This window comes from Python bivittatus, unplaced genomic scaffold (genome assembly GCF_059951505.1).
Source record: "Python bivittatus isolate LINGU-HERP-01145 unplaced genomic scaffold, Pbiv_v1 ctg000440_np1212, whole genome shotgun sequence".
NCBI classification, from domain to species: domain Eukaryota; kingdom Metazoa; phylum Chordata; class Lepidosauria; order Squamata; family Pythonidae; genus Python; species Python bivittatus.
In genome coordinates, this window is record NW_028277063.1 from 1,788,404 (window position 1) to 1,810,788 (window position 22,385).

The 22,385-nt window shown below is 42.6% G+C and overlaps 2 protein-coding genes across 2 annotated transcripts; one reads left to right on the plus strand and one right to left on the minus strand.

The window, feature by feature from the left end:
* Nucleotides 1–289: 289 nt before the first annotated feature.
* TBC1D10B (TBC1 domain family member 10B) lies at nt 290–15,919 on the plus strand. The gene is made up of 9 exons (XM_007432234.4): nt 290–1,357; nt 6,376–6,475; nt 6,602–6,709; nt 7,091–7,197; nt 7,801–7,915; nt 8,523–8,588; nt 10,465–10,654; nt 11,637–11,791; nt 12,745–15,919. Exons 1-9 carry the CDS (start codon nt 516–518, stop codon nt 13,456–13,458), a joined length of 2,397 nt encoding a protein of 798 aa, XP_007432296.2. The 5' UTR covers nt 290–515; the 3' UTR covers nt 13,459–15,919.
* A 2,504-nt stretch (nt 15,920–18,423) lies between these two features.
* Nucleotides 18,424–20,997, minus strand: LOC103064772 (sesquipedalian-1-like). Its single transcript, XM_007432232.4, has 3 exons — nt 20,892–20,997; nt 19,841–19,897; nt 18,424–19,208 (listed from the first exon to the last, which is right to left on the minus strand). The coding sequence occupies exons 1-3, from the start codon at nt 20,907–20,909 to the stop codon at nt 18,579–18,581; spliced, it is 705 nt and encodes a 234-aa protein (XP_007432294.1). The 5' UTR covers nt 20,910–20,997; the 3' UTR covers nt 18,424–18,578.
* Nucleotides 20,998–22,385: the final 1,388 nt, after the last annotated feature.

The window sequence follows — 22,385 nt, forward strand, 5'->3', positions numbered from 1 at the left end:
AAACGGAATCCTTATCCTGGATCCCTGTCAGTGATTGGTGGACGCTTCCTCCTAGTCCCGCCTTTCGTCTGAGTACCTCGTCGCCTTCCTTCCTCATTTTCATCGCTGTCTCCTAAGTCCCCTTAGTGATTGGCTGTGTCCCCAAGCCCCACTCCATTCCGATTGGTTTGTTTTCCATAAGTCCCCTTCTTCGTTACGAGGCCTCATCGCCCATTTCTCTTTCCCTTTCGTGATTGGATAAACCCATCTTCCTCCTCGACGTTCATTGGATGAACTTCGGCCACGGCAGCCTGGTGTGCGTGCGCAACCTGGGGTGGTTATCTCCCGCTCTCTCTCTCTCTGTTTCTGGAGCTGCCGCCGCCGCCGCCGCCGCCGCCGTCTAGGTAGGGGGGCGGGGGGAGGGAGCCGCGAAGCTTTGAGCTTCCTTCCTCTCTTCCTCTCCTTCACTGTCGCTCAGGCATTGGCTGGGCGACCAGGCCGCGTCCCCCCCATTGGGGGGGGAGGGGGCCATTGTTATGGAGACAGGTTCTGGGGATCACCCATCTCCGCCACCTCGACCTAATGCCTCTCATTCAGTTCTTCATGTTCTCAAGCGGATGGCTCCAGCTCCTGTGGCATTAGAAGTGACTACAAACAGCAAGCCAGCTTCGCCCCTGGCAACGGCCAATGCAGTAACAATGGACGCTGTGGAAGCCACTGTGCCAACTGGTACTACCCCGGCAGCACCTTGCATTGCTACAGAGGTGACATTAACCACGATGATTGCAGAGATGACTCTTGAGGCCAACAATAGTGGAAGTGTGGCAGATCCTGGACAGATGATGTCTGATACCTTAGCAATGGATGCAATTCCACTAGGAGATGGATTTTCAGCAGATATAGTTTCTGTGGTCAATTCGGTGACTCCTGTAATTGCTAAAGCTACAGTAAATGACGGCAGGATGATGTCATCATCAGTGGCTTTGCCAAAAGATGCAGTAGTGAAATCACTACCAGTTCCACCAGCTTCGCCAGCAGTGGTAGTGGTGGCCCCAAGTCCTATGACCCCACCGGAGAAGACTTCACCAACAACTCCAGAGGGTTTGGCACCTCATGATTTTTCCATTCCTCAACCACTTCAAGACATGGGTTCCCAGTCTAGTCTGGGCACTACTGCATCTAGGGTCCCTCCAGCTTCTGATACTTTGAGCTATTTAGATTCTGTTAGTCTCATGTCAGGCACATTGGAGTCACTGACTGGTCCTGGATTCCTTGATGATGCTAGCTCCCTGGGGTCAGATTCTGAAATCAATGGACTTGCATACCGTAAGACTGACAAATATGGCTTCCTAGGGGGCAGCCAGTATTCTATTACACTGTAAGTATTGGCACCAGTATGACAGTCTTTCTATGCTGGGGAAAAGAAGTGCTTTATCTCAGTCAAGCTAGTCCAGTGATGGGCATTACTTTCACTTGGACTAGGGTGCTGAAAATGGAGAACTTCAAGTTTCTGTCTTGTGGGCCACTAGCTCTTATCCTGGAGAAAGTGAACTCAGGAGAAATAGTTGTGTCTTAAGTACTGTCCTGATTACATTGTCACTAAGTTAAAGAGTATTGATGGACCCTTATCTATTAGATTTCTTAAATGGTTTCTTTCTAGTTTGAGAGTAGTGACTCTGGGATACAATTTTCTGGGAATATATAATAATGCTTCATTTTTCTGATTAGCATTAAGGAAGAGACAATGAGAAAATCCTGTTTTGTTTGTTTTCAGCAAAAAACTTCCTCTTCTTCTGATCCTAATCTAGTATTCTATATGTGGCATGCATCAAATTTGAAGGGTGATTAACAAATTGCACTTTACTTCCTCTAAAGAAGTGTACACACTGTTCACTTTTGCATGGGAAGGAAGGTCTATGAATCTGAGTAGCTTGGGGCACTAGAATAGGCAATTGGACCGTTCTTTTTCCTTAAAGTCTTAAATATAACATTGCAACATTGGTGTTCTGGTCTGCTGAATGAGTCATTTCTCCACTCCGTATATGGCTAAGATGTATTTTTGTCCTCTTTTCCATAGTTATGTATTTTTTTGCATGCTCTTCCCTTTGGTGTGAAATCAGAATCATGTCCCTGGAGGTGTGGCTTTGTACACTTTTTCATTGTGATTGAGTGGCTGTATTTCTTGAGTTGGCCGGTACATGTGATGGATTTTTTGTTTTGAATGAGCAGCACCAGTAATGTGGCTCCAGACAATCTTTCTCTGGTTTCTCATTGGTTTGAATGCTTGTTATGAAAATTGTTCCACATACTGTTCTCTTTAAATGATCCCTAATAACTGCATACTTTTGTAATGGTGTAAAAAAAGAAGAATTCCTGCTTCAGGATTTGGGCTGGTCAAAACTTCAAAAAGGTGAAATCTTCTTAAAGTCAAGATTGATTCTGATAACTTTATGGACATATCCATATAGTTTTCTTGGCAGTAATAGATAAGCAGTTTGCCATTGCCTTCTGGAATGTTTCTTTTAACTTCCCAGTCTAGCCTATAGTTCTGGTATTTCACTAGAGTGAATATGGGTATTTCCCATCCAAATACTTAAAGCTTGACTCAGCTTAGTTTCTGAGCCTAGGTAAGTTCAGCCAGATGCTGCCTCCTGTTAGATAAATCTGTATAGGCTCAGTGCACTAAGGAAACAACCACATTCTTAGATCTCCCCCTGCCTTCAACTGCCAGAGGCTGTACAAAGAATAAATATTGAACCGGTTGCTCCATCCCTTCTTAATCTGTTTTGGATATGAGATACAGGGTAGATGGACCACCCATCATGGCCTGGCCCTCAAGAAATCATGTCACTATTGAAGAAAACTCATGACAAGAGTCTGTCTGGAAATAGACAGTCATACATCAAACTTGGCTTCTATTTTGTCACTTTGAAACCCGCCCCCCCCCACAACCCTTAATTTCAAGCAGCTTCTAAAGCTCCTGATTGTTTTAGAATCAGCTTATGTTTCCCATGAGACTGGAGCTGAGAGAGGGTGGCAGCTACAATAATGAATTTGTGCTGAGGTTGATGCATTCTTTGTGCAGCCTGAAAAAGCACGTGTTGTCGTTCCAGAAGAGCTTTTGAGTACCGCCATTTGGAATTTGACTACTGCTTTTCTCCTTTCTTTCTTTGCCACAGCGTCTCAACATCCTATTAAGCCAGGAAATTTGGGGTTGATTGAAAAGGTTATCTTGCAGGACTCGCAGCATAGTTAAGTGCAGCATTGTAACGTGTACCACTTCGCAAGGTCCCTGAGTGGTAGGTACCAAGCTGCCCTCAGTAAGCATGTCTTTTCAAACTCACATGGCTGTGCTGGCATTGTAATCTGTGTGCCTTATAGAGTGGTGACTGGAGGGGATCATGTTTTCCCTGTGGCCCTGATTTCTTCTGGCATGTAAACAGTGTGTGTGTACACATCTAGACATTTACATAGCTCTCATTATGGTGTGCGTTTGGGCACTAATGCAGGTTCCAGCAGTTGTCTCTGAAACTGACCATTCATTAAAGAGAAAGATTTGCTAATCTGAAAGTGTGAGCAAAATGCCACAAATGCCAACCCTCTTTTCTTATGCAGTATGAGATTCAGCATAAGTTATTTTGGGATGCTGAAGGAAATTTCAGAACTGCTTTTCTAGTTCTAGAAACCTATAATGTCTGGCCCTTTGTCTAACAGCAGCCAGTCTGTGTTCAAAGGAAGACAGGGCAAGGAAAATAGGGCAAGATAATAATCACTTTCATCTGTTGTTTTTTCTTCCCAGCGGCTAGCAGATGAAAGTATTCTTCTGAATAGGGATAGGGTGAGGTGGATACTCTGTTGCAAATTGTTGCAACTAATTGCTGTTCATAAACATCATCTCCAAGGAATTGTCTCTGAACTCTTGTTTAAGTTGCAGTTAAAATAGGAGGTGGAACAAATCATGCCAGATTTTGCTAGATATAAAAGTTGCTTACAGATTTACATATGTAAAAAGGTGTGCTTGCTATTCATCCTGAACCACAGAAAAGATTTTGGTCATGAATGATTTTTTAGTTCTTAGTTTGGCAAGTGCAAGCTCTGCCATGATTCTGGAGTCTGCCGATGGTGATATTCTTCTGCAGGAAAGCAGATAATAACGAAACATATCGACGTTATGGATTATAGTGTAGGTTTTGCTTTGTTTCAGTTGGTGTGTGTGCTGTGGGAGGGGACCATGGTGTTTCTTTTCTTTGTGGCAAGATTCTCTTCTTGGTTGTGGATTAGCTGCTATTCCCTCCTAACCATCTGTACTAACCTTATGTCATTCTCAGCTGCTTATGGAGTGGGAACCCTCTACAGGAAGCCTGTTTGTGAGGAAAGCTGATCAGCACAAGACAGAGTAACCAATAGAACAAGCTGTGTATGCTAAGAACTAAATTGGCTTACAGTTGAAAAAAAGAAGGTAGTGCTGTGGAAGAATTTGACTAAGCTCTGAACATACTTTCCAGTTACATTCACTTTTATTCATCTGGGACAAGGCTTGGATTGGAGGAGAAGGGTAGAACAGCAGACTAGAATTAGGGTTTGCGGTTTACATTTAACTATTTTGCTTTTTTTCCTGCATTATTCCAATAGCCGAACAATAATTAAAACATGGATCTGATGTAACTTAGTCATGAAATAGGATTCTCTTTTTCCTCCCCTCCGTGCTTCCTGAAAAGCGTGGCTAGAGAAGGGCTTTAGGGCTGGGGATGGGTATAGATGCAAGATGAAGACTCTCCTTCAAGTCAGGCTCAACTGCTGGGGATTTCACAGACACATCTATATTTTCTTGGCAAAGTGGTTTGCCTTTGCCTTCTTCCAGAATGTTCTTTTAACTTCCTGGTCTTGCCTATCACCTTGGGATTCAAATACTAAGCAAGCCTGATCATGCTTTTGAGCCCAAACAAAATTGGCCAGGTGCTGAGACGTGGCTATTGATAATTGTGGTCTAAATTATCCCTTGTCTACCTACAGCTTACACTTGAATAGCCTTTGGCAAATTGCTTGTAAGGTTTAGGGGAGGGTAAAATACCTACATGTGCTGCAGGGAAAAGAAGGCCAGGATGCAGATTTGAAGTGGCATTAATGACCAAGTCCAAGATTGCATCGGTAATAGTCAGTAAGCAAGTGGTGGCAGGTGATAGGCTTCTTTAGGATAGTGGAAGCTATGCAGAATAATGTTGGGGCTCCTAGCTTTTTTTGACAGAGGAAATATGCTTCACAAGAGCACCAGTTACTGGCTTCTTCCTATTGGTGTGGCTGTGAGAGAACAGTATTCTTCTTCTCGCCCACTCAGAAAATGTACTTCTATGACTTTTTACAATCAGTCTCACCACTTCCTGTTTGGCAAGCAGCCCTTCCTGTTTTTTGTTTTTTGGTGTGTTTTTTTGGGCTGGGTTCTGTTAATGAGAGCCCTGCCTAGACCTTTCTTTATGACCACCATCACCCTGAACCCCCTCACCTGAAGTTGGGTACCTGAAATTGGATGTTGCACAACTGCAGGTTTTCATATAACTAATTGAGTTCTTGTTGCCCCATAAGCTCTTAAGGAAGACTCAGTGAATTGTGACTCACAGCTGGCTGAAGGCAGCTTCCTAATTTCAGATAACAGCAGCCCAGCTGCCCTGCACATTCTTTCGTGTCTTTGTTTTGTTGTTAAGGTGGAAGCTGCATGTGAGGCTTGTTTGTGTGTGATCATGTGCTGATCTTGGAGGCAGTAATGGGTAGTGAGAAACCACAAACACTGTGGCACAGAAACCTCCAGCGAGATATAGATGTAGAAGGAACTGTTCTCCCATAATCCTCTTGGAGCCGCAAGGCAAAGGGAGATGCCAAAAGTGTAATCCCGGATTTTTACCATGTACAACATCTGACGGTATGTGTGACCAATGAAGAAGGTGTTAAATGAAGTTATAGGGTCTGCAGGCCATTTAGCTAAATATAGACATATCAAAGTTAGTATGTTCAGAATGGGATGACTATATGATAGCTTAGAGGGTTTGTGACCAATCTCATAGGGTTATTCTGTAATCCTGAGCAGAAGGGATTGTGGAAGAGAGCTTCCAAGGACTGGGGAAAAAATAGGTAAGCTTTGGAGAAGCTTAATTTGCCACCATCCCAAGGGTTTGTCTTTTGTTGTTTGAATTGCTTTGCTCTCCTCTCCTCAGTAAAGCTGTATACTTTGCCTCTGTGGGTATGAAATCCCATAATCTAGAGGAGAGGCTGAGAGATCCATCATATTGCATAGCTCCTTAGCCTTTCCCCTGGAGAGCAAAAGCCTCAGAATTATGCAAATACTACATTTGTGGGATTTTTCTTAGCTCATAATCTTCTTCCTCATCCATTGTTTTGCTGCAGGGAAAGCGCCATCCCTGTGGATGTGGCCAGGCAGAGGGAACTTAAGTGGCTGGACATGTTTTCCCATTGGGACAAATGGCTGTCACGTAGATTCCAGAAGGTGAGCAGCGACCAGGGTCAGAGGCCTCTGTTCCTGGCTGATAAAGAAGAGCCTTAACTTCTGCTTTGGGGTTTTGAATTTCTGTTTCTTTACTGCACATATTAATAATTGCTCATTTTATTGCAGGTGAAATTGCGCTGCCGGAAGGGGATTCCCTCTTCTCTCCGTGCCAAAGCATGGCAGCTACTCTCAAATAGCAAGGAACTTTTGGATCAAAATCAGGGCAAATTTGAGGTATTCCTGTGTATCTTTTTAGGCTACTAAAATATGGGGAAGTCTACTTTCTTGGAGAATACAGAAGGTTTGGTTATTTCTAATATGCACATTTGTATCCTGCTTTTTCCAAAGACAACTTATTCTGAGGCATCTCACAAGTAGCATCAAAATGTATCAGTGAAACCCTAAATATAATAATTAGGATCCCTCCCAAATAATGGGGTGGGAAGGAAGGAAGGTTTGCTGGAACAAGCAGAGACCTGGTGTCTTTCTGAAATCCTTTCCATAAGGACAATTGATAGCAGTTAATCCTGTAGAGGCAGTAAGGAAAAGTCCAGTAGGATAGGCTTTGGTCTCCAAATTCACAGCCTTTCCCTCTTTGTTGGCTTTTTTTCTTAGGAATTGGAGCGTCAGCCCGGTGATCCAAAGTGGCTTGATGTGATTGAGAAGGACCTCCACAGGCAGTTCCCTTTCCATGAGATGTTTGCAGCTCGGGGAGGCCATGGGTGAGAGAACTAAAGAGGGGGTCTTTTTGTTGTAGTGCTCAGGAAAAAACCCCTTCTAGGGTTGGAAAATCACAATGATCCTTTCCTTTCTCAAACTTCATGAAATAGTTCTCCCTCTACGTACTAGATCAGCTCACCACCCCCAACCTGCTTTGAAACTTCCATAAGCATATTGGCCTGGCTGTTTCTAGCCTTGAATTGTCTCTCTTACTCCAGCCCTACACCTGCTCTTGCATCTCACCTCTGATGTACCTTTCAGTGTCTTTCCGTGTCTCTAGACTTAAGATGGGGGACACAGTGGTAATCAGGAACTCATGACTGCCTTGACACTTTTAGCTGTCTCATTAACATCCTGGCACATGTTCTGAGAAATGCTGAGCATTAACTACTCTGTAGGCCCTGTTACTAATTAAATATTCCAAAGAAACATAGAGGGGAATTCTGCTTTGCTAGAATTAGGTCTTGAAAATAGGGGGCTCCAGGAGCCAAAAGTCTAGATTAAATTTCCTAGTCATTCCCAGCTGGTTGCAGTTTGGTTCAGATGTCTCCTTGAAACTGGACAGGCTCCCTTCTCCCATTCCTCATCCTTCTCCTCCGTCACAGGCAGCAGGACCTCTATCGCATCCTGAAAGCCTACACCATCTACCGGCCAGAAGAAGGTTACTGCCAAGCACAAGCACCTGTGGCTGCAGTTTTGTTGATGCATATGCCCGCAGAGGTGAGGAGCTGCTTCGTTCACACTGCAGTAGCCAGTATGGAAAGCATAGTTTCTCTGGGAAAGAACTGCACTTCCTGCTTTACTTATATTTGCAGAATATTTCAGCAGGTTGGGGCATGTGTAGAATAGTCACTGTACTTTGGAGGTCTTGATTGGTGGCAGCTCTTTTGCACCAGACATTCTGCTCTGCCACATGCCCACCTCTATCCCTTTGAGGTACCAGGGACTGTGCCAGTTCCAGCAGTTGGGCCTGGAGCCCTGACAGTGACCATGTTTTCATGCAATATTATGCAAGTGTGCTGTTAAAACATAACCATTACGCTTCAACAGGCAGTCCTGATGCAATCTGCATCGGTTCTTAAATTGTGACTTCGTCTGTTCTCCTTCTGTGGCTTTACTACAGGCTCTGATGTGTTACTTCAGTGTCACTGAAGAAACCTGGAAGCCCCAGGGGAGAGGGCTAGTGCCCCTGAACTGGATTTGCTGGGCTTAGTTCACATAACTGGGAAGCTGTAACTGGGCGCTTGATAGAATGCTGGCCTTCCATGCACCCAAGCGCGATTGCTGGGACCATCTGGCCTAAGGATTTCTTGATCTCTCTCCACAGCAAGCTTTCTGGTGCCTGGTGCAAATCTGTGAGAAATATCTTCCTGGTTACTACAGTGCTGGCTTGGTGAGTTTGGCTGCATTCCCATAGAGAAAAGCAGTTTAGGATTCCACTGGGATTCTTCATGGGGAATGCCTTTTGTACTACACAGAAACTTCCAGCGTAAGGACAGGCAGCTTTTTTGTGGCCACGGGTTCCATTTTCTTGTTAAAATAGAGAGCCAGTTTGGTCTAGTGGTTAAGGCACCAGGCTAGAAACCAGTGGGCTGTGAGTTCTAGTCCTGCCTTAGGCACAAAAAGCAGCTGGGTGACTTTGGGCCAGTCACTCCCTCTCAGCCCAACTCACCTCACAGGGTTGTTGTTGTGGGGAAAATAGGAGGAGTAAGGAATATTAGATGTGTTCGCCACCTTGAGTTATTTGTAAAAATAAGAAAGGTGGGATAAAAAATCTAAAAAACAGAGTTGAAGACCCTGGGGGTCAAGGAAGTAGTAAAATGGGCGTCATCAGAAGGAAGAGGGCCAGTATCATGGCTCTTTTTCAGGGTTGGGTTTTTAAAAAAAATCAAAATAGATGTATACAAATGAAGACGTGAATGTGTTAGGCTTGCTGGAGTTTTAACAAACCTGATTTGATTTTACACCTTCTTGATTTAAAAAATAGGTTGCACTGCTGAAAAATGTTTATCAGTTGCTGAATCACAGCAGTGGAATCTTAAGAGTATTGGGGGAATTATGGATGGGATTGGGTACCTGATTCGCCCTGTAGGTTTCCAATCCGGCTCAAACAGATGGAGTTCCTTATTAATTTACAGAAAGTATTGTGCTTCTTGGTATGGTTTATTATCTCATGGGAGAAGAATATGTTGTGCTGGAGGATGGAGCTTCCTGGAAAAGGGTGGGAGGCCCAGAGTTTGAAAATATTCAGTAGAGTTGTGTTCCTCAACCTTAGCAACTTTAAGATATGTGGACTTCAACTCCCAGAATTCCCCAGCCAGCCATGTGGAATTCTGGGAGTTGAAGTCCACATATCTTAAAGTTGCTAAGGTTGAGGAACACTGCAGTAGAGCATTGGATCTGAAGATAAAAAAGTAGCACCTGTTTGCAGCTCCTTAAAGGAGCTCATCCTTTCTCAGGGTTGTGTAGCTGCAGGGCAATTTTGAAAATAGATGTATTAGGTTTAAGGAGTTCCTGACAGATGCTACCTGTGTCTCTGAAGAACCTTTTGGCCTTCAACTGCTGGAATATGTACTTGTTATGAAGAAATGCTTTTGTTTCTCTATTTGGCCACTTCATCTCAGTTGGTTTTTTGACAGATTTCTTCTCCAATCTGTTCTCATTTCCTCTTCTCCCCTCTCTGGGTCAGCTTGAAATTTCATATTCCGTGACTGATCATAAGATTGAGTTAACCATGAGTTATCTGTCGTGAATAAACCAAATTCTGGCAGGTGACTGATGATGAGCAAAGCTGAGCCCTACCACTCCTCTGAGGTCAATCTCGTTCCTTAATTTATTGAATTGAAAGGAGCAACACGATTTTTACCTACAGAAAACTTGAATGGTTGGAACCACTTGCAGATTTTTTTAGCATTCAGGTAGCAGGCTGACCCATAATGAATTTTATTTTACTTTGGTTTGGAATGTTATATGAACCATGCTTTATCGCTAAGTGTGGTGTCTGGACCCAGCAAGTTCAACAAACAGTGGTTAAGCAAACAATAGTTTGGTGCAATGTACTAACCAGTTCTGTGTCTCATCTTTCCATCTTTCTCTGCTGCGCACAGAGGCTATAAATACTGTATAGAACCAAGTCTAGGAGGCCTCAATTCTTTACTCAAGGAGAAAAAACTAAAAAGATTGTGGGGAGGGGGGGGAATACAGGCTGTCACTTCCAGGGCCCCTGAATTCACTCCAGTTCCCATCTGCACCTTGTGCTTCTTGTTTAGGAGGCAATCCAGTTAGATGGGGAGATCTTCTTTGCGCTACTCCGACGAGCATCTCCCATTGCCTATCGTCACCTGAAGAGATATAAGATTGACCCCATCTTGTATATGACGGAATGGTTTATGTGCATCTTCTCCCGGACCTTGCCTTGGTGCTCTGTGTTACGCGTGTGGGATATGTTCTTCTGCGAAGGTGAGCTGTGACCTTCCATTTTGTTTGGCTTTCTGTCAAGTCCTGCATGTCTGGCTCACTAATGCCTGCTTCTTCCCTTACACAAATTCAATCAAGAAGGAAAAAAACCCACAGGGATTCTGCAATCTCTGATATATATATATATATATTTTATTCCTGCTCTCTTTCTGAATTGTTTTTAATTCATTGGATGGAGGAAAACCTCCTGAGCCGTTATTTACATAGTCATGGCCAGCATCATGGCAGTCATGAGGGCTGTTTGCCAAAAAAGAGGGGTGGAGGGAGAGAAAGAGGAATTGTATGATGTCAAATCCAGTCTAGCATAATTTATCTCAAAATGGTACTGAGGATCATTTGATATCTTTACCAGGAGAACTAAGCTGATGAGACAGATGTTTGTAAATTATGCATGGTATTGAGAAAATTGATTTTTTTTTCTTAGTACGGACCAGGGCATTGTAATTTGGAAGTAAGTCCCATTGTATTCAATAAGGCTTGTCTTTGCAAGAATGCTTAGGATAACAGCTCCATTATGCTAGAACCTGAGATTACTAAATAAAAAATACAATTTTAACAATAAATTCAGGATGAATGACTCTCTGCACACAAGCTGATTTATAGAATCCTCTTTCTGCAATGTGATGGTGATCACTCATTTAGAGGGTAATAAAATACAGATTAGAGCCAGGGGTGGGTGGAGTGTTTTCCTGGTGGGTAGTAACATACATCTTCACGAACACCCAGGAACTTCCCAGAGGTCCCTGGTTGGTTGGACATTGTATGAAATGGGATGCTAGATTAGAGAGCCAAATTCAGGAGGGATTGTTTTAAAACCTTATGACATTTCTCTGTTGATGGACTTTGGTTCATTCAACTGCATCAAATCTGGTATTCGCAACCATGCCTTTGGGCATATATTTCATCTTTCTCTCCCCTTTTTCTTGTATTTAGTCCTCTCTTCCTCCTCTTTACCTTCTTGCAGGAGTGAAGATAGTTTTCCGAGTGGGCTTGGTGCTACTCCGGAATACCTTGGGCACGGTGGACAAGTTGCGGTCTTGCCAAGGCATGTATGAGACAATGGAGAAGTTGCGGAACCTCCCTGTTCAGACCATGCAAGAAGAATACTTGGTCCATGAGGTGAGAATCCCAACCTTTTTCTTTGTGGCTTACAAAGTATTTATATTGCTGCCCCAGAGTTCTCTGAGCAGCTAATGAAACACAGTTTTCAAATATAATATAAACAAAATAATGAAAGTAGAAGATAAAGTCTTTGAAGCTGGAAGCTCATTGTAGATTGAAGAGAAGTGATTGCTGATATCCATTGTGAAGAAAGGAAACAAGGAGAAAGGGGTTAGCAAAGGATTCTTAATTTCTTGGATTTATTTCCTATCTGAGGCAAAAAGAAATCACAATTTTTCAAAGTAAGAACAGACCACATCCATGTCTGTTTAGAAAAGCATGAAACCTACATACTGAAGTTTATTTATTTATTTTTATTCATCACATTTATATAGTTGCCCATCCCACCAACGTGATTCTGGGTGGCTATTAAAAGAAATAAGCATTAAAAATTATTCCATGGTAAAAAAAACCCAAACAATATTATTAAAAAAAAAGACTAAAAGAGAGTGTCTTCAGTGTTACATACAATGTAGCCATCTCACCAATTCTCCATTTCCCTGAGATCCCCAAGCCTGCTGAGATAGTCACATTTTGAATTTATTAACAGACTTGACATTCCGATAATTAGTTGGGATGCTTAATACTTTCTGAATATCATATTTATACAATAATTTAAAATTGGCTGATAGAAACACTCATAGTTTTTCCTTGAGCTATGTAATAATAATATATAGAAGGCCTTCCTAAATGTAATGCTGTGATGGGCACTGCTAGGTTTATGTGTATGAAGAGGATCTGGTTCTAATAACAAGTTATTTCTGCTTCCACTGACAAGTATTTTGAATGAGGTGCTCCTGGCTTATGTGTACTTCATGACAAGGTCCTCAGCTGTAGAAGAGAATATGAACCAAAAGATGCCACATATAGTTATTCCTCCTTCTCCTGTTTCTGTCTCCTGTTTGGTTCAGGTGATTAATCTTCCAGTTACTGAAGCCCTCATAGAGCGAGAGAATACCACCCAGCTGAAGAAATGGCGGGAAACTCGGGGGGAGCTCCAGTACAAGCCCTCCCGCCGACTCCATGGCTCACGAGCAATCCATGAGGAGCGCTACCGTATGAACCCACCCCTGACTGCTAGTGCCAGCCTCTTGAGCCTCACAGGGCTGAAGCAGAGGGTTGCTCTGGGCAGCATCAGTGGTCCTTCCTTCTCCCCAGTTCATTCCATAGGTTCCTTGGCTGAGCCTCCTGCACCTTCCCCAGTCCCTTCTGCTGCCCAGAATCAGGTGGTGGTATCCGAGGGCCTTCATGCCGCCCTGCCCTCTCCTACTGGGAACAACACACCCTTAGGCGGCCCTAAGAAAACAGGGAGCAGCAGCAACAAAGCAGAGAAGCGGAAAGAAAAAGAACGGGAGAAGCAAGCAAAGATAGAAAAGGAGAAGCAGAAGCTGCAGAAGGAGCGGGAGAAGAAGCTGCAGAAGGAACGGGAGAAGCAGGAAAAGGAGAGGGAGAAACAAGAAAAGGAGCGGGAGAAGAAGCAGCAGAAAGAACGAACCAAAGAGGAAGCCAAGCTAAAGAAAGAGAAGAAACTATCTTTGAGGAAAAAAGAATCCAAATCAGCCACCGAAGAAGGAAGAGATGGGGAAACCCCTGGGGGGTCAGTGCTCCAAGACACTTACTTTTGAATAATGCTAAGGGATGGGACAATGCAAGTCTGGACAACTCCCAAGGACCAAGAAGATGGTTGCCACTTAGAGACATATTGTGGTTGAAGGACCCAAAGGACTGCAGGAGGTACACCAAGGAGAATCACTATAGTACACTGAATCCCCAAACTTAGGGTCATAGAGGGTTGGAGGATAATTATCTAGATTCCATGGATTTACCTCTTTTGAGTGCCTGAGGTGGGTTTGAGTCCCCCATCCTGCTCTCCTCTCCCTTAACAACCAGGGAGAAATGGTCCATGATAGCTGCTGTGCTCTGTGCGTGGATACAGAAGATGGTGGCCCCGTGTGAATTTCACCACAACCAACAGGTGCAGCTGCACAACCCTCCTCCGTCCCCTCCAAGCTTGGAGTCTAACCAAGGAAGTAATTGCATTATTAACAAGTACTTTGTATAGAACCATCTCCCCTTAAAACCATTTAACCACTCCAGGTATGACATCACCTCCTTCCAGAGAAGCAACGTGTGGACTCCCCCCCAATCTTCCAACAGATTAACAAACTCTTCTGCCATTGCAAGGTGGATTGGCCCTTTTAACTCTGTTGCATATTTTTTCCCAGTTCGCCTCAACCTGATGGGCTCCACAAGGCACTTAGGAAAAATCCCATATAGATATGTACCTGCCCGCCGCCTCCTCCCCGTTGCATGGCTTCCTACAGTAGCGGCCTTGTTTCCTGACCAAATCGCCTCTATTTTCAGAACCATTTGATGATAGGCAGATGTGGAACCAGGGTGACTTTCTCCAGCTTGGACATTCAGGAAAGGGGAAGCTTGGGCCTGTGGACTTTTTTTCTGCCCTACAACAATGTGTGAAAACTGGGGTGGGAGATTTGAAGCCACTTGCACGCTTGGCCACTTGGCTGTTCCTAGATAAGGGATTCCTAGCAGTCAACAAGGAAAAAAAAACCCTGAGTTTCTAGAAAAGTTTGCTGGGTTGGCTCAGAAAAGAGGAGTAATTAGATTGGGTGAGAGAGAGAGAGAGACTCCATTTTCTGGTTCTCTGCTTTTGATGTGTGGTCAAATAGTTTCAGTCAGAACAAGAAAAGTCCATTTCCTGTCCTAGAGAACTAGCTTTTGGCAAAAACATTTCCTGAGAGATGTGGCAGGGTAGCCTTGCTACTTTGTCCAAAAGAGGTTACTACTTTTGAGGGGAACTTCTGCCCCCAAGAGGAGATTTGGGTAAACTGTGTCTTCCCAAGTGCTATACTATAAAATACAGAAGTGTTTGTTACTGGAATACATTTAGCTTTTCATCCCATCCTTTAAAAACAAACACACCAAGGATAACTCTCCATTACAGAAGAAATAAGAATTAGTTTTTAACCTTCATTGGTTTACTGAGACCAGTGTTTCTCAACCTCAGCAACTTTAAGATGTGTGGACTTCGACTCCCAGCATTCCCCAGCCAGCCATGGAGTCGAAGTCCACACATCTTAAAGTTGCTGAGGTTGAGAAACACTGACTTTGACGGTTCCTGGAGTGTACATTTTGAAGGTGCGGAGATTGCTTTCCTATTTTAGTGCTGCTCCCCTGTCTTTTCACAAAACCTACAGGTTTCTTCAGCTGTGGCTGATAAAGCTGGTTTAAAGCTGGTTTATAGCTTGTTGATGTAGATATTAACAAATATTCCTAAGTGATGCATGCTTGATTTCCTTGTCCCCCCCCCCTCCCCAAATGGTCCTTTTAAAGTAATTGGAATGTATTTGCTCTAGACATTTTTCTCTGTGGTTCGCTGTGCGACCACAAAGAAGATCTGTTTCCTTTTAAGGAAGTATTTGCCGATACTGCCCTGTAAACCTTTAATGATGGAGCAGAAGGCAACTATTAAACTCTTGGTTTCTATTCTATGCAGTCTAGGAAGATAATATTGGCAGGTCAGTAGAGTTGACAAACTTAGGAGTTTTGTGGGAGGAGATTTGGGGAGTTTGAAACTGGAAGATAAATTCTTGCTGCCTTGGAAGTCAGACTGGGCTGTTAGGAGTCCATACTGGATTCGTGTGTTCCCAACTCTGCCTGCAGCTTCTGCAGCATCTTTTTCTTCTCTTGGTCACATCCTCTGCAGTTGTGAATAGTTTGAAAATCATGAACCTGTTTCAGAATTTTCCTTCCCCGAATATACCTGTACCAAATAGCAGTTTCTCTTTGAATTCACATACCTATACAGGATCTAACAAAAATGTTCTATTAGCCCATTCTCTTCTCTGTATATACTTTCTCTCTCTAACACATATATTATATATATGTTTCAGTATTGTAATTATGTATACAGATATTTGGGATTTTTTTGATCTTGTGCTCTTATTTAATGGGACAGACACTGGAAATTAGGAATCCATCTTCTCCCCATGCCTTATTGTTATTTTTAACTTTTTTTTATCACTGCCCCTAATTTTGTCAAGCAGTAAATTACAAGTAACAACTCTTTGCTGTCCTACTTGTTAATACTTTTTCTTTGTTTTGTTATTTGTGCTTCATTTTTATTAGATTCCACGTCCTCCCGTGTTGCTTTGTCTAAAAATGTTAACAAAACAAAATGGAGTTCAAGTTTGTCAAGTGTCTTTGTTAACTGAGGATGAATTAAGCTATTTATTTTTATGGGATTGGCTTGTTCAGATCCAGAGAAAGAGAAATGTTTTGTTTATTGAAGCAGCTCTGGCTCAGATAGCTTGTATGATGCAAACTTCAGTTAACCAGAGGGAGGTGGATTCAGACAACCCAGAATGATTTAGATTTAGTCCTAAATAGACCAGGTTGTGGAGTCAAACAAATTCCCTCTGGACAGCTAATTGCATTGTTTATTCTCTGACATTCATGACTCATATCAGGTCCTACAGAGGCTTTGTTAAAACCTGGTTTTTCTAGGCACTCCGTCTTTTTGTACATTTCACTTTTCATCCCATGCCATATGAGGGCAGGGTGAAAAATGGGCAGAAACGTGAGAGAGTCTGCTTTTCCCCTGAACCTGTCCAAGGTTGTACCAACTCTGATGGTGCCATTGCAGATTTTTTTCCCCCTTCAGAGGGAAAACAGTAGGAAATGGAAAAGGAGATTACAGCTTCTTCAGCAGCTGTCAAATGAGTGACCTGATTATCCAAGACGCATGTGAACAGGCCGGGGGGAAGGTTCGAGATGGGACTTGGCTCACAGCAAAATTTCCAGTTGGGTAAGACATTTGAAGAATTTTACCCATTGGGTCTGTTATAATGATTTGTACACATTGCCACATCCTGTTTGAATAGAACCTGGGCGGACACCTGATGGAATTTCATTTTGCTGTCCCAAGTGATCATACTTGTGATATGAATCTAGCCATAGTCATTGGAGATTTGAAGTTGCATTCCCATCCACATGTACAGCACTCTTTCACTGCAGTTTCTTAACCATTACTAGAAGTTTAATTAGGCTGGGGAAATGCTGTACTGGGGGGATGAGATACTGTTAAGGGGAAAAAAAGTAATTGTAAAGCAGCATTTCATACCCCTTTTTTCTGCTAGTAATTTCCATCACATTCCTTCCCCTCTTCCTAGCTATACGTTCTGTGATTTTGTGGCCCTCCAGATGTTGAAGTCAACTCCTCAGCTTTAGCCAACAAAGCCAGTGGGGAATTACAGTTGAATGGCATCTGTCATTCACTTCATTTGTCGCTCACACTTGTCTTAGATCATTGGAAACATGGTGGAAGTGGGGAAGAGAAAACAAATGAAGCACTATATTCTGGAAACTAAAACAAAGGAGTAAAAGATAAATGTTTGTCATACTAGGATTATTTTGGGAACCTGGCTCCCCATTCTCTTTGTTGCCAGCTGCAGCCCCCCTAAATTTTCATTCTGGGAGCTTGTATGTATTTGGCTTCATTGTAAATAAAGTACTGTGTGTTAGGCTTTCAGTCATAGAACACACTCCAGATTTATTCTTTTTTGTTGTGTTTAAGAGTCCAAACAGGAAATCTAGAATTTGAGATTTTTTTTCAGAATAAGTAATACGCAACATCTCATCTCTGCTGGCTGTCAAGAGTTTCCTACAGAAGGGGAGCAGGAATTCCTATGGTGCACTTCCTCCATTGGCTTTCCAAAGTTGGAACATCCTCCAGCTTCAATATGCTGCTACTGGGAGGTCTTGTGACCATCACTGTGCAATAATTCTATGCAGAATCAGACTTCAAAAAAAATCAGAAAAGTGTGGATTGTTCTTCAGAGAGTTGTCTGAAACAAGGATTGTTTTTTAGTTTTTAAAGCTGAGCTAAATAAAAAGTAAATGAGAGCACTGTGGATGATGCAACTTGTAGTAACACTTGAGGAAATCCTTAGTAAATGATATATAGAAAATACTACTTTGATTTAAGGTAGGAGAAAAAGCTAATTACTGGGGGGAAACCACCATAGTCCCTGCCTTCTCTATCTAAAATGGCATTTGATAGCAGGCCTGAGAATGTTCTCTACCCTGGATACTGATGACCTCAACTAATACTTGTTTGATTAGTATTTCTGTACCCCAATGGCTTTGCTGGCTAGAAGCTGCCAATTGCGGCCCCAAGCATTTAGATAGCATCCGATTAGAAAAGCTGGTATAGACAGCCCTTTTCAAAATTGGATTCCATGTTTTATTCTAAGCATATATTTGGGGATCCATTGATTATTTTTGTTAGTCATATGTTCCTGCTGTCCAATATAGATCAGGCTGCAGTATTAATAGATCCCAATCCTGCCTAACTGAAAAACAACATTTTGACTTCCTGGAAGAGATCCTGAGGGGGAACCACTCTTTTATTCTGGATATGCGATTTTGTTCACAGATTCAGACATTGGTGTAACCAAAAGTTCCCACCCACAATAAGAAGCTCACAAGTGTCCCTTTCCTAAGAACGGCTCTTGTTCTTCTTGAGTGTGGTTGCTGCTGCGTTAGTGACAAAAAAAATTGGCTCCCAACTTCCTTTAAATACGCATTTATTAAAAGCATTTTTTTTAAAAAAAGGAATCTTTTAAAACAAAACTTACATTTTTCACAGATACCAACTCCCCAGAAACTTTAGGTGTCCCCAAATTCATTGGTTACAGCCAAATGCTTGGGATTACCGATTGTCCTATTCAAAATGTATCAAGCTCTCACTTTCTGGGATCTGCTTACCCTTTCCCTCCTGCCACTGTTGCCTAAGCCTTATAACAGCCTTCCCAAATTCCTGATGGAGGCAAGCAAATTCCATGTGACAGAATCTCCTTTGTTCGGCCAGTTTTGAAGATGGCAGTGTAAGGTCTATTGCCTTATATCTTGCTTCTTCCGTAGAGTACTGTTGGCTCTTCAACCTGTGAAATTGCCCTTCTAGCTCAGCGACCAGAGCTCGGAGGTACTCAAATCCTGCTGTGCTCAGAGCTCGTACCCAATCTTCCATGGTTTCTTGATTCTCAGCTGCCATCTTATAGGACTGATCAGGCAAATCATTGGGGTAGCAGATTTTAAAGGTATGTGGCTCAGATGAGGATTCCTGCAATTCCACTATGCAGCCTTCTAAAACAATGAGCTGAAAAGGAGCTCGGTCTCCTGGCTGCTCCCGGCAGAAAAGAAGATTTCCTCGGAGCTCACACCAGCAGGGCTGGTAGGAAGCGGTGCGGTTACTTTTCTTATAAAGTAGGCCCTGCCGGTCTGGGGGCTGTTCCAAGTGGGAAGAGGTAAGAATACTTGCGATGTGGAGTTTCATAGCAGACATGCTCAGAAACTGGATAGATAATAATAGGAAATCGGGATGAGGGAATGTAGAGACAAAACAAGCTGTATGCCAAGAGGAAGATTAAGGAGCCAACAGGAGCCGAGCAGTTTTCCTTAAGCCAGGCTTTATGCATTTCCTCCCAAATGTGTTAAATTACATTTCCCCAGCAGCCTGGTCATTTTGTAGCTCACTAGCAAAGGATATTTAAGCCATGCTCCCTTTGTTTTAGAATGTGGCAGACAGCCATTGAAAACTGTCCATGGGCTTTTCAGCACTGCAACCTTAAGCTGCTTGATTCTCATGCAGAAATGAAGCCAGCTTACAAAGTCCCTTGTCAGAAGCCAACCAGTTCCTCCACTTTGGCCATGGTGATGGCCAGATGTTCTGCCCCACCTCCCCTTGTACTTGGAAGTATAAGTCCAAGGGCACTGATTTTTTTAGTGCCTCATGACCTACTAACCACAAGGGGGCAGTGGGGTGTAGCTAGAGCACTATATATTTACTCCATGCCCCCTCTTTGTCAATCATTCCAATCTCAGGAATGTTCACATGCCTACCAATACTTCAACCTCCAACACTGGTGGGCCCAGCAGTTGACCAGGTTTTTACAAAAAAGGAAAAAAAGAAAACACCAGTGTTACCATTTTCCTGTCCCTTGGGCTAGAAGGAGAAAGTGGCAGGATTCTTGTCAATTTCACCTAGCGGGAGAAAAAAAGACAGGCCCAGTGTTCAACACATTTCAGTGTTCCAACAGTGATTTAAAAAAAAATAATCATGCCCTCTGTTTCCTTGATGAACTTAAAAAAAAAACACATTGTAGAGAACAGTGATGGGGGGAGGCATGTTTCTGGCTCACACACAGTAGCTAGTTGGAGTGGTGTTTGCCTACCTTGAAAGGAAATGCAGATGAACCAGGTATTACAACTGGCACATCAGACAACACTATTTTTGATACTTGGTAGTAAAAGAGGGGGGCAGGCTGGGGGCAGAGGAAGAATGGCATAATGAAACTAAGCCATAATTTACTTGGGTTTGGCTTAGAGCAGTGCTTCTCAACCTCAGCAACTGGAAGATGGGTGGACTTCAACTCCCAGAATTCCCCAGCCAGCATTTCATGTGGTTTAATGCATGTACTAGTTGAAAATGGCAATGGACCTTTAAAGAAGAAGCTAAAGTAGGATGTAAAAGTAAAACAAAAATGGAAATCAAAGGCAAGGGAATTAAAGAGAACGAGGAAGTACAGGAATGGTTTAATAAAAGACTGGTGAAGTAATACAGGGGAATGAAAAGAGACTTCAGAGATCGGGAAGGGTGCTACAAAAGAAATTAAAAATCTACACCAAGGTGGTACGTAAAATGTCACAAAAAAAGGTGTAAGCTTTTGAGCTTGAAAGGAAAGTGGTTGGAAAGGAAAGGGAAGGGGGAGGAAAAGCGACCAATTCTGCAACCATATGTATCCTACTTCATATTGCTTGATGAAAGGATGGACAGCCTTCAGACATGCCCAAATGGGGACTTATAACAGTTATACAAAACTGCATTAGATTCTGAGTTATCCAAGATTTTTCTTTCAAAAGGGGCTGGGTGGGGCATTTTCAGGGATATTTAAGGTAAATTAATCACAAGACCCAGATAAAATAATGAGAGAAAACTATAACATACAAGCACTTGCTGAATGCATTCAGCCCTTACCTTTGGTGCCAAATTCATCAGGTTTTCCCCTTAGATTTTCCACCAGAACAAAGTTTTCCTTTCCTCTAAATTCAAAAGCAATAATTTCTTAGGTGAAGAGGGTGGGGCTAAAGCTTACCTGTGTCCTCTATTCAAGTGGCATTGAAAGTCATTTGATCTTTTGTTCCAGAATGAAAGAGATAAGTGCAGGAAGAGACTTTGATCATGGTTTCTCGTTTTTTTCACTCATAGCTCCCTCCAAATGAGTTAGAAGAACAAATGGCTAGAAAAAGGAAGGAATCAGCAATGAGCAGGGAACCTGACCACAAGCTAGAGTTCTCTCTGGTCCTAAAGAGAACCAGTTTTGTGGGGCGGGGGGGGAAATAGGCTGATTATAGCACAAATTGCTCTGCAAAACAGCACTCTGTTAAAAATCCTACATTCTTTGTTGTCATTAAAAACTTTTGAATCTACCAAGTGTTTTATAAGTGAGCCTTTCTAATGTTTTCTTCGTCTTTAAATAACTTTCTATTTTTTTTTGTATTATTCATATTGTAAGCTACTGTGAGAAAATGGTACAAGTAGTCCCCGGGTTAAGAATGCCCGGGTTACAGATGACCAATAGTTAAGAACAGAGCCTATTGTAGCAAAATTTGAGTTAAATACACAATGATCTGAGTTCATTATACAATGCTACTTATACAGTATTATACAATAATACTGTTCCAGCTTACATACGAATTCAATTTAAGGACAGACCATGGGAACGGAACTCCTTCTTAAACGGGATTACCTGTATCATGAAATGGTGAGGGATAGGATGGGTAAAATTCTATTTCAAACAAACAATTCTAGAAATTAACTGTTCTGCTTAGTTCCAGAGGTTATGTAGCTCAGCTTCAGGCTTACTGAAAGATAGGTGGAGTGTAACTGCTAGGTGCAGGTAGTCCTCGTCTAGCAACTGCCTTATACAGCAACCATTCGCAGTTACAACGGTGATGAAAAAGTAACTTCATGACCAATCCTTGCATTTACAACCTTCGCAGGTTTGTAAAGCAAAGGAAAGTTGAGGTAAGATTATAAGCACAGTTGTGGTTTCACTTAGTGACCACTTTACTTAATGACCAAGTTGCCAGTTCTAATTGTGGTTAAACAAAGACTACCTATATCTGACAGATTTTCAGTAGGTTCATCTGCATATGTTATGGCAGCTTTCCCCAACCCAGTATCCTCCTGATGTATCTGATTTCAACTCTACAAATCCCGAGCTAGGTATGCTAGTTGAGAATTCCCAGGCTGTGTTTGCATGACACCATGAACCAAATGGGGGACCTTAGTCTGTCTGGTTGTTTTATGATGTGTTGTGTGACAACTGGACTAAGTAACCCATGTGCACATTAACCATGGGGATGGTGGCCAGATCTGTGTAGACAACTATTATATGACAGAATTTGTTTTTGTATATTGTTGCCAACACAGCTGTGTGGTACCAAATTTGGGTAGGTTGCATTAGGG

Excerpts from the sequence above, each read along its gene's own strand:
- TBC1D10B (XM_007432234.4), top strand. The coding sequence starts at position 516 with ATGGAGACAGGTTCTGGGGATCACCCATCTCCGCCACCTCGACCTAAT. Across the intron at positions 7,916-8,522 it reads TGATGCATATGCCCGCAGAG|CAAGCTTTCTGGTGCCTGGT; the intron begins GTGAGGAGCTGC and ends CTCTCTCCACAG. Across the intron at positions 8,589-10,464 it reads GTTACTACAGTGCTGGCTTG|GAGGCAATCCAGTTAGATGG; the intron begins GTGAGTTTGGCT and ends CTTCTTGTTTAG.
- LOC103064772 (XM_007432232.4), bottom strand. Across the intron at positions 19,209-19,840 it reads GCCCAAGGGACAGGAAAATG|TTTCTGAGCATGTCTGCTAT; the intron begins GTAACACTGGTG and ends TTATCTATCCAG.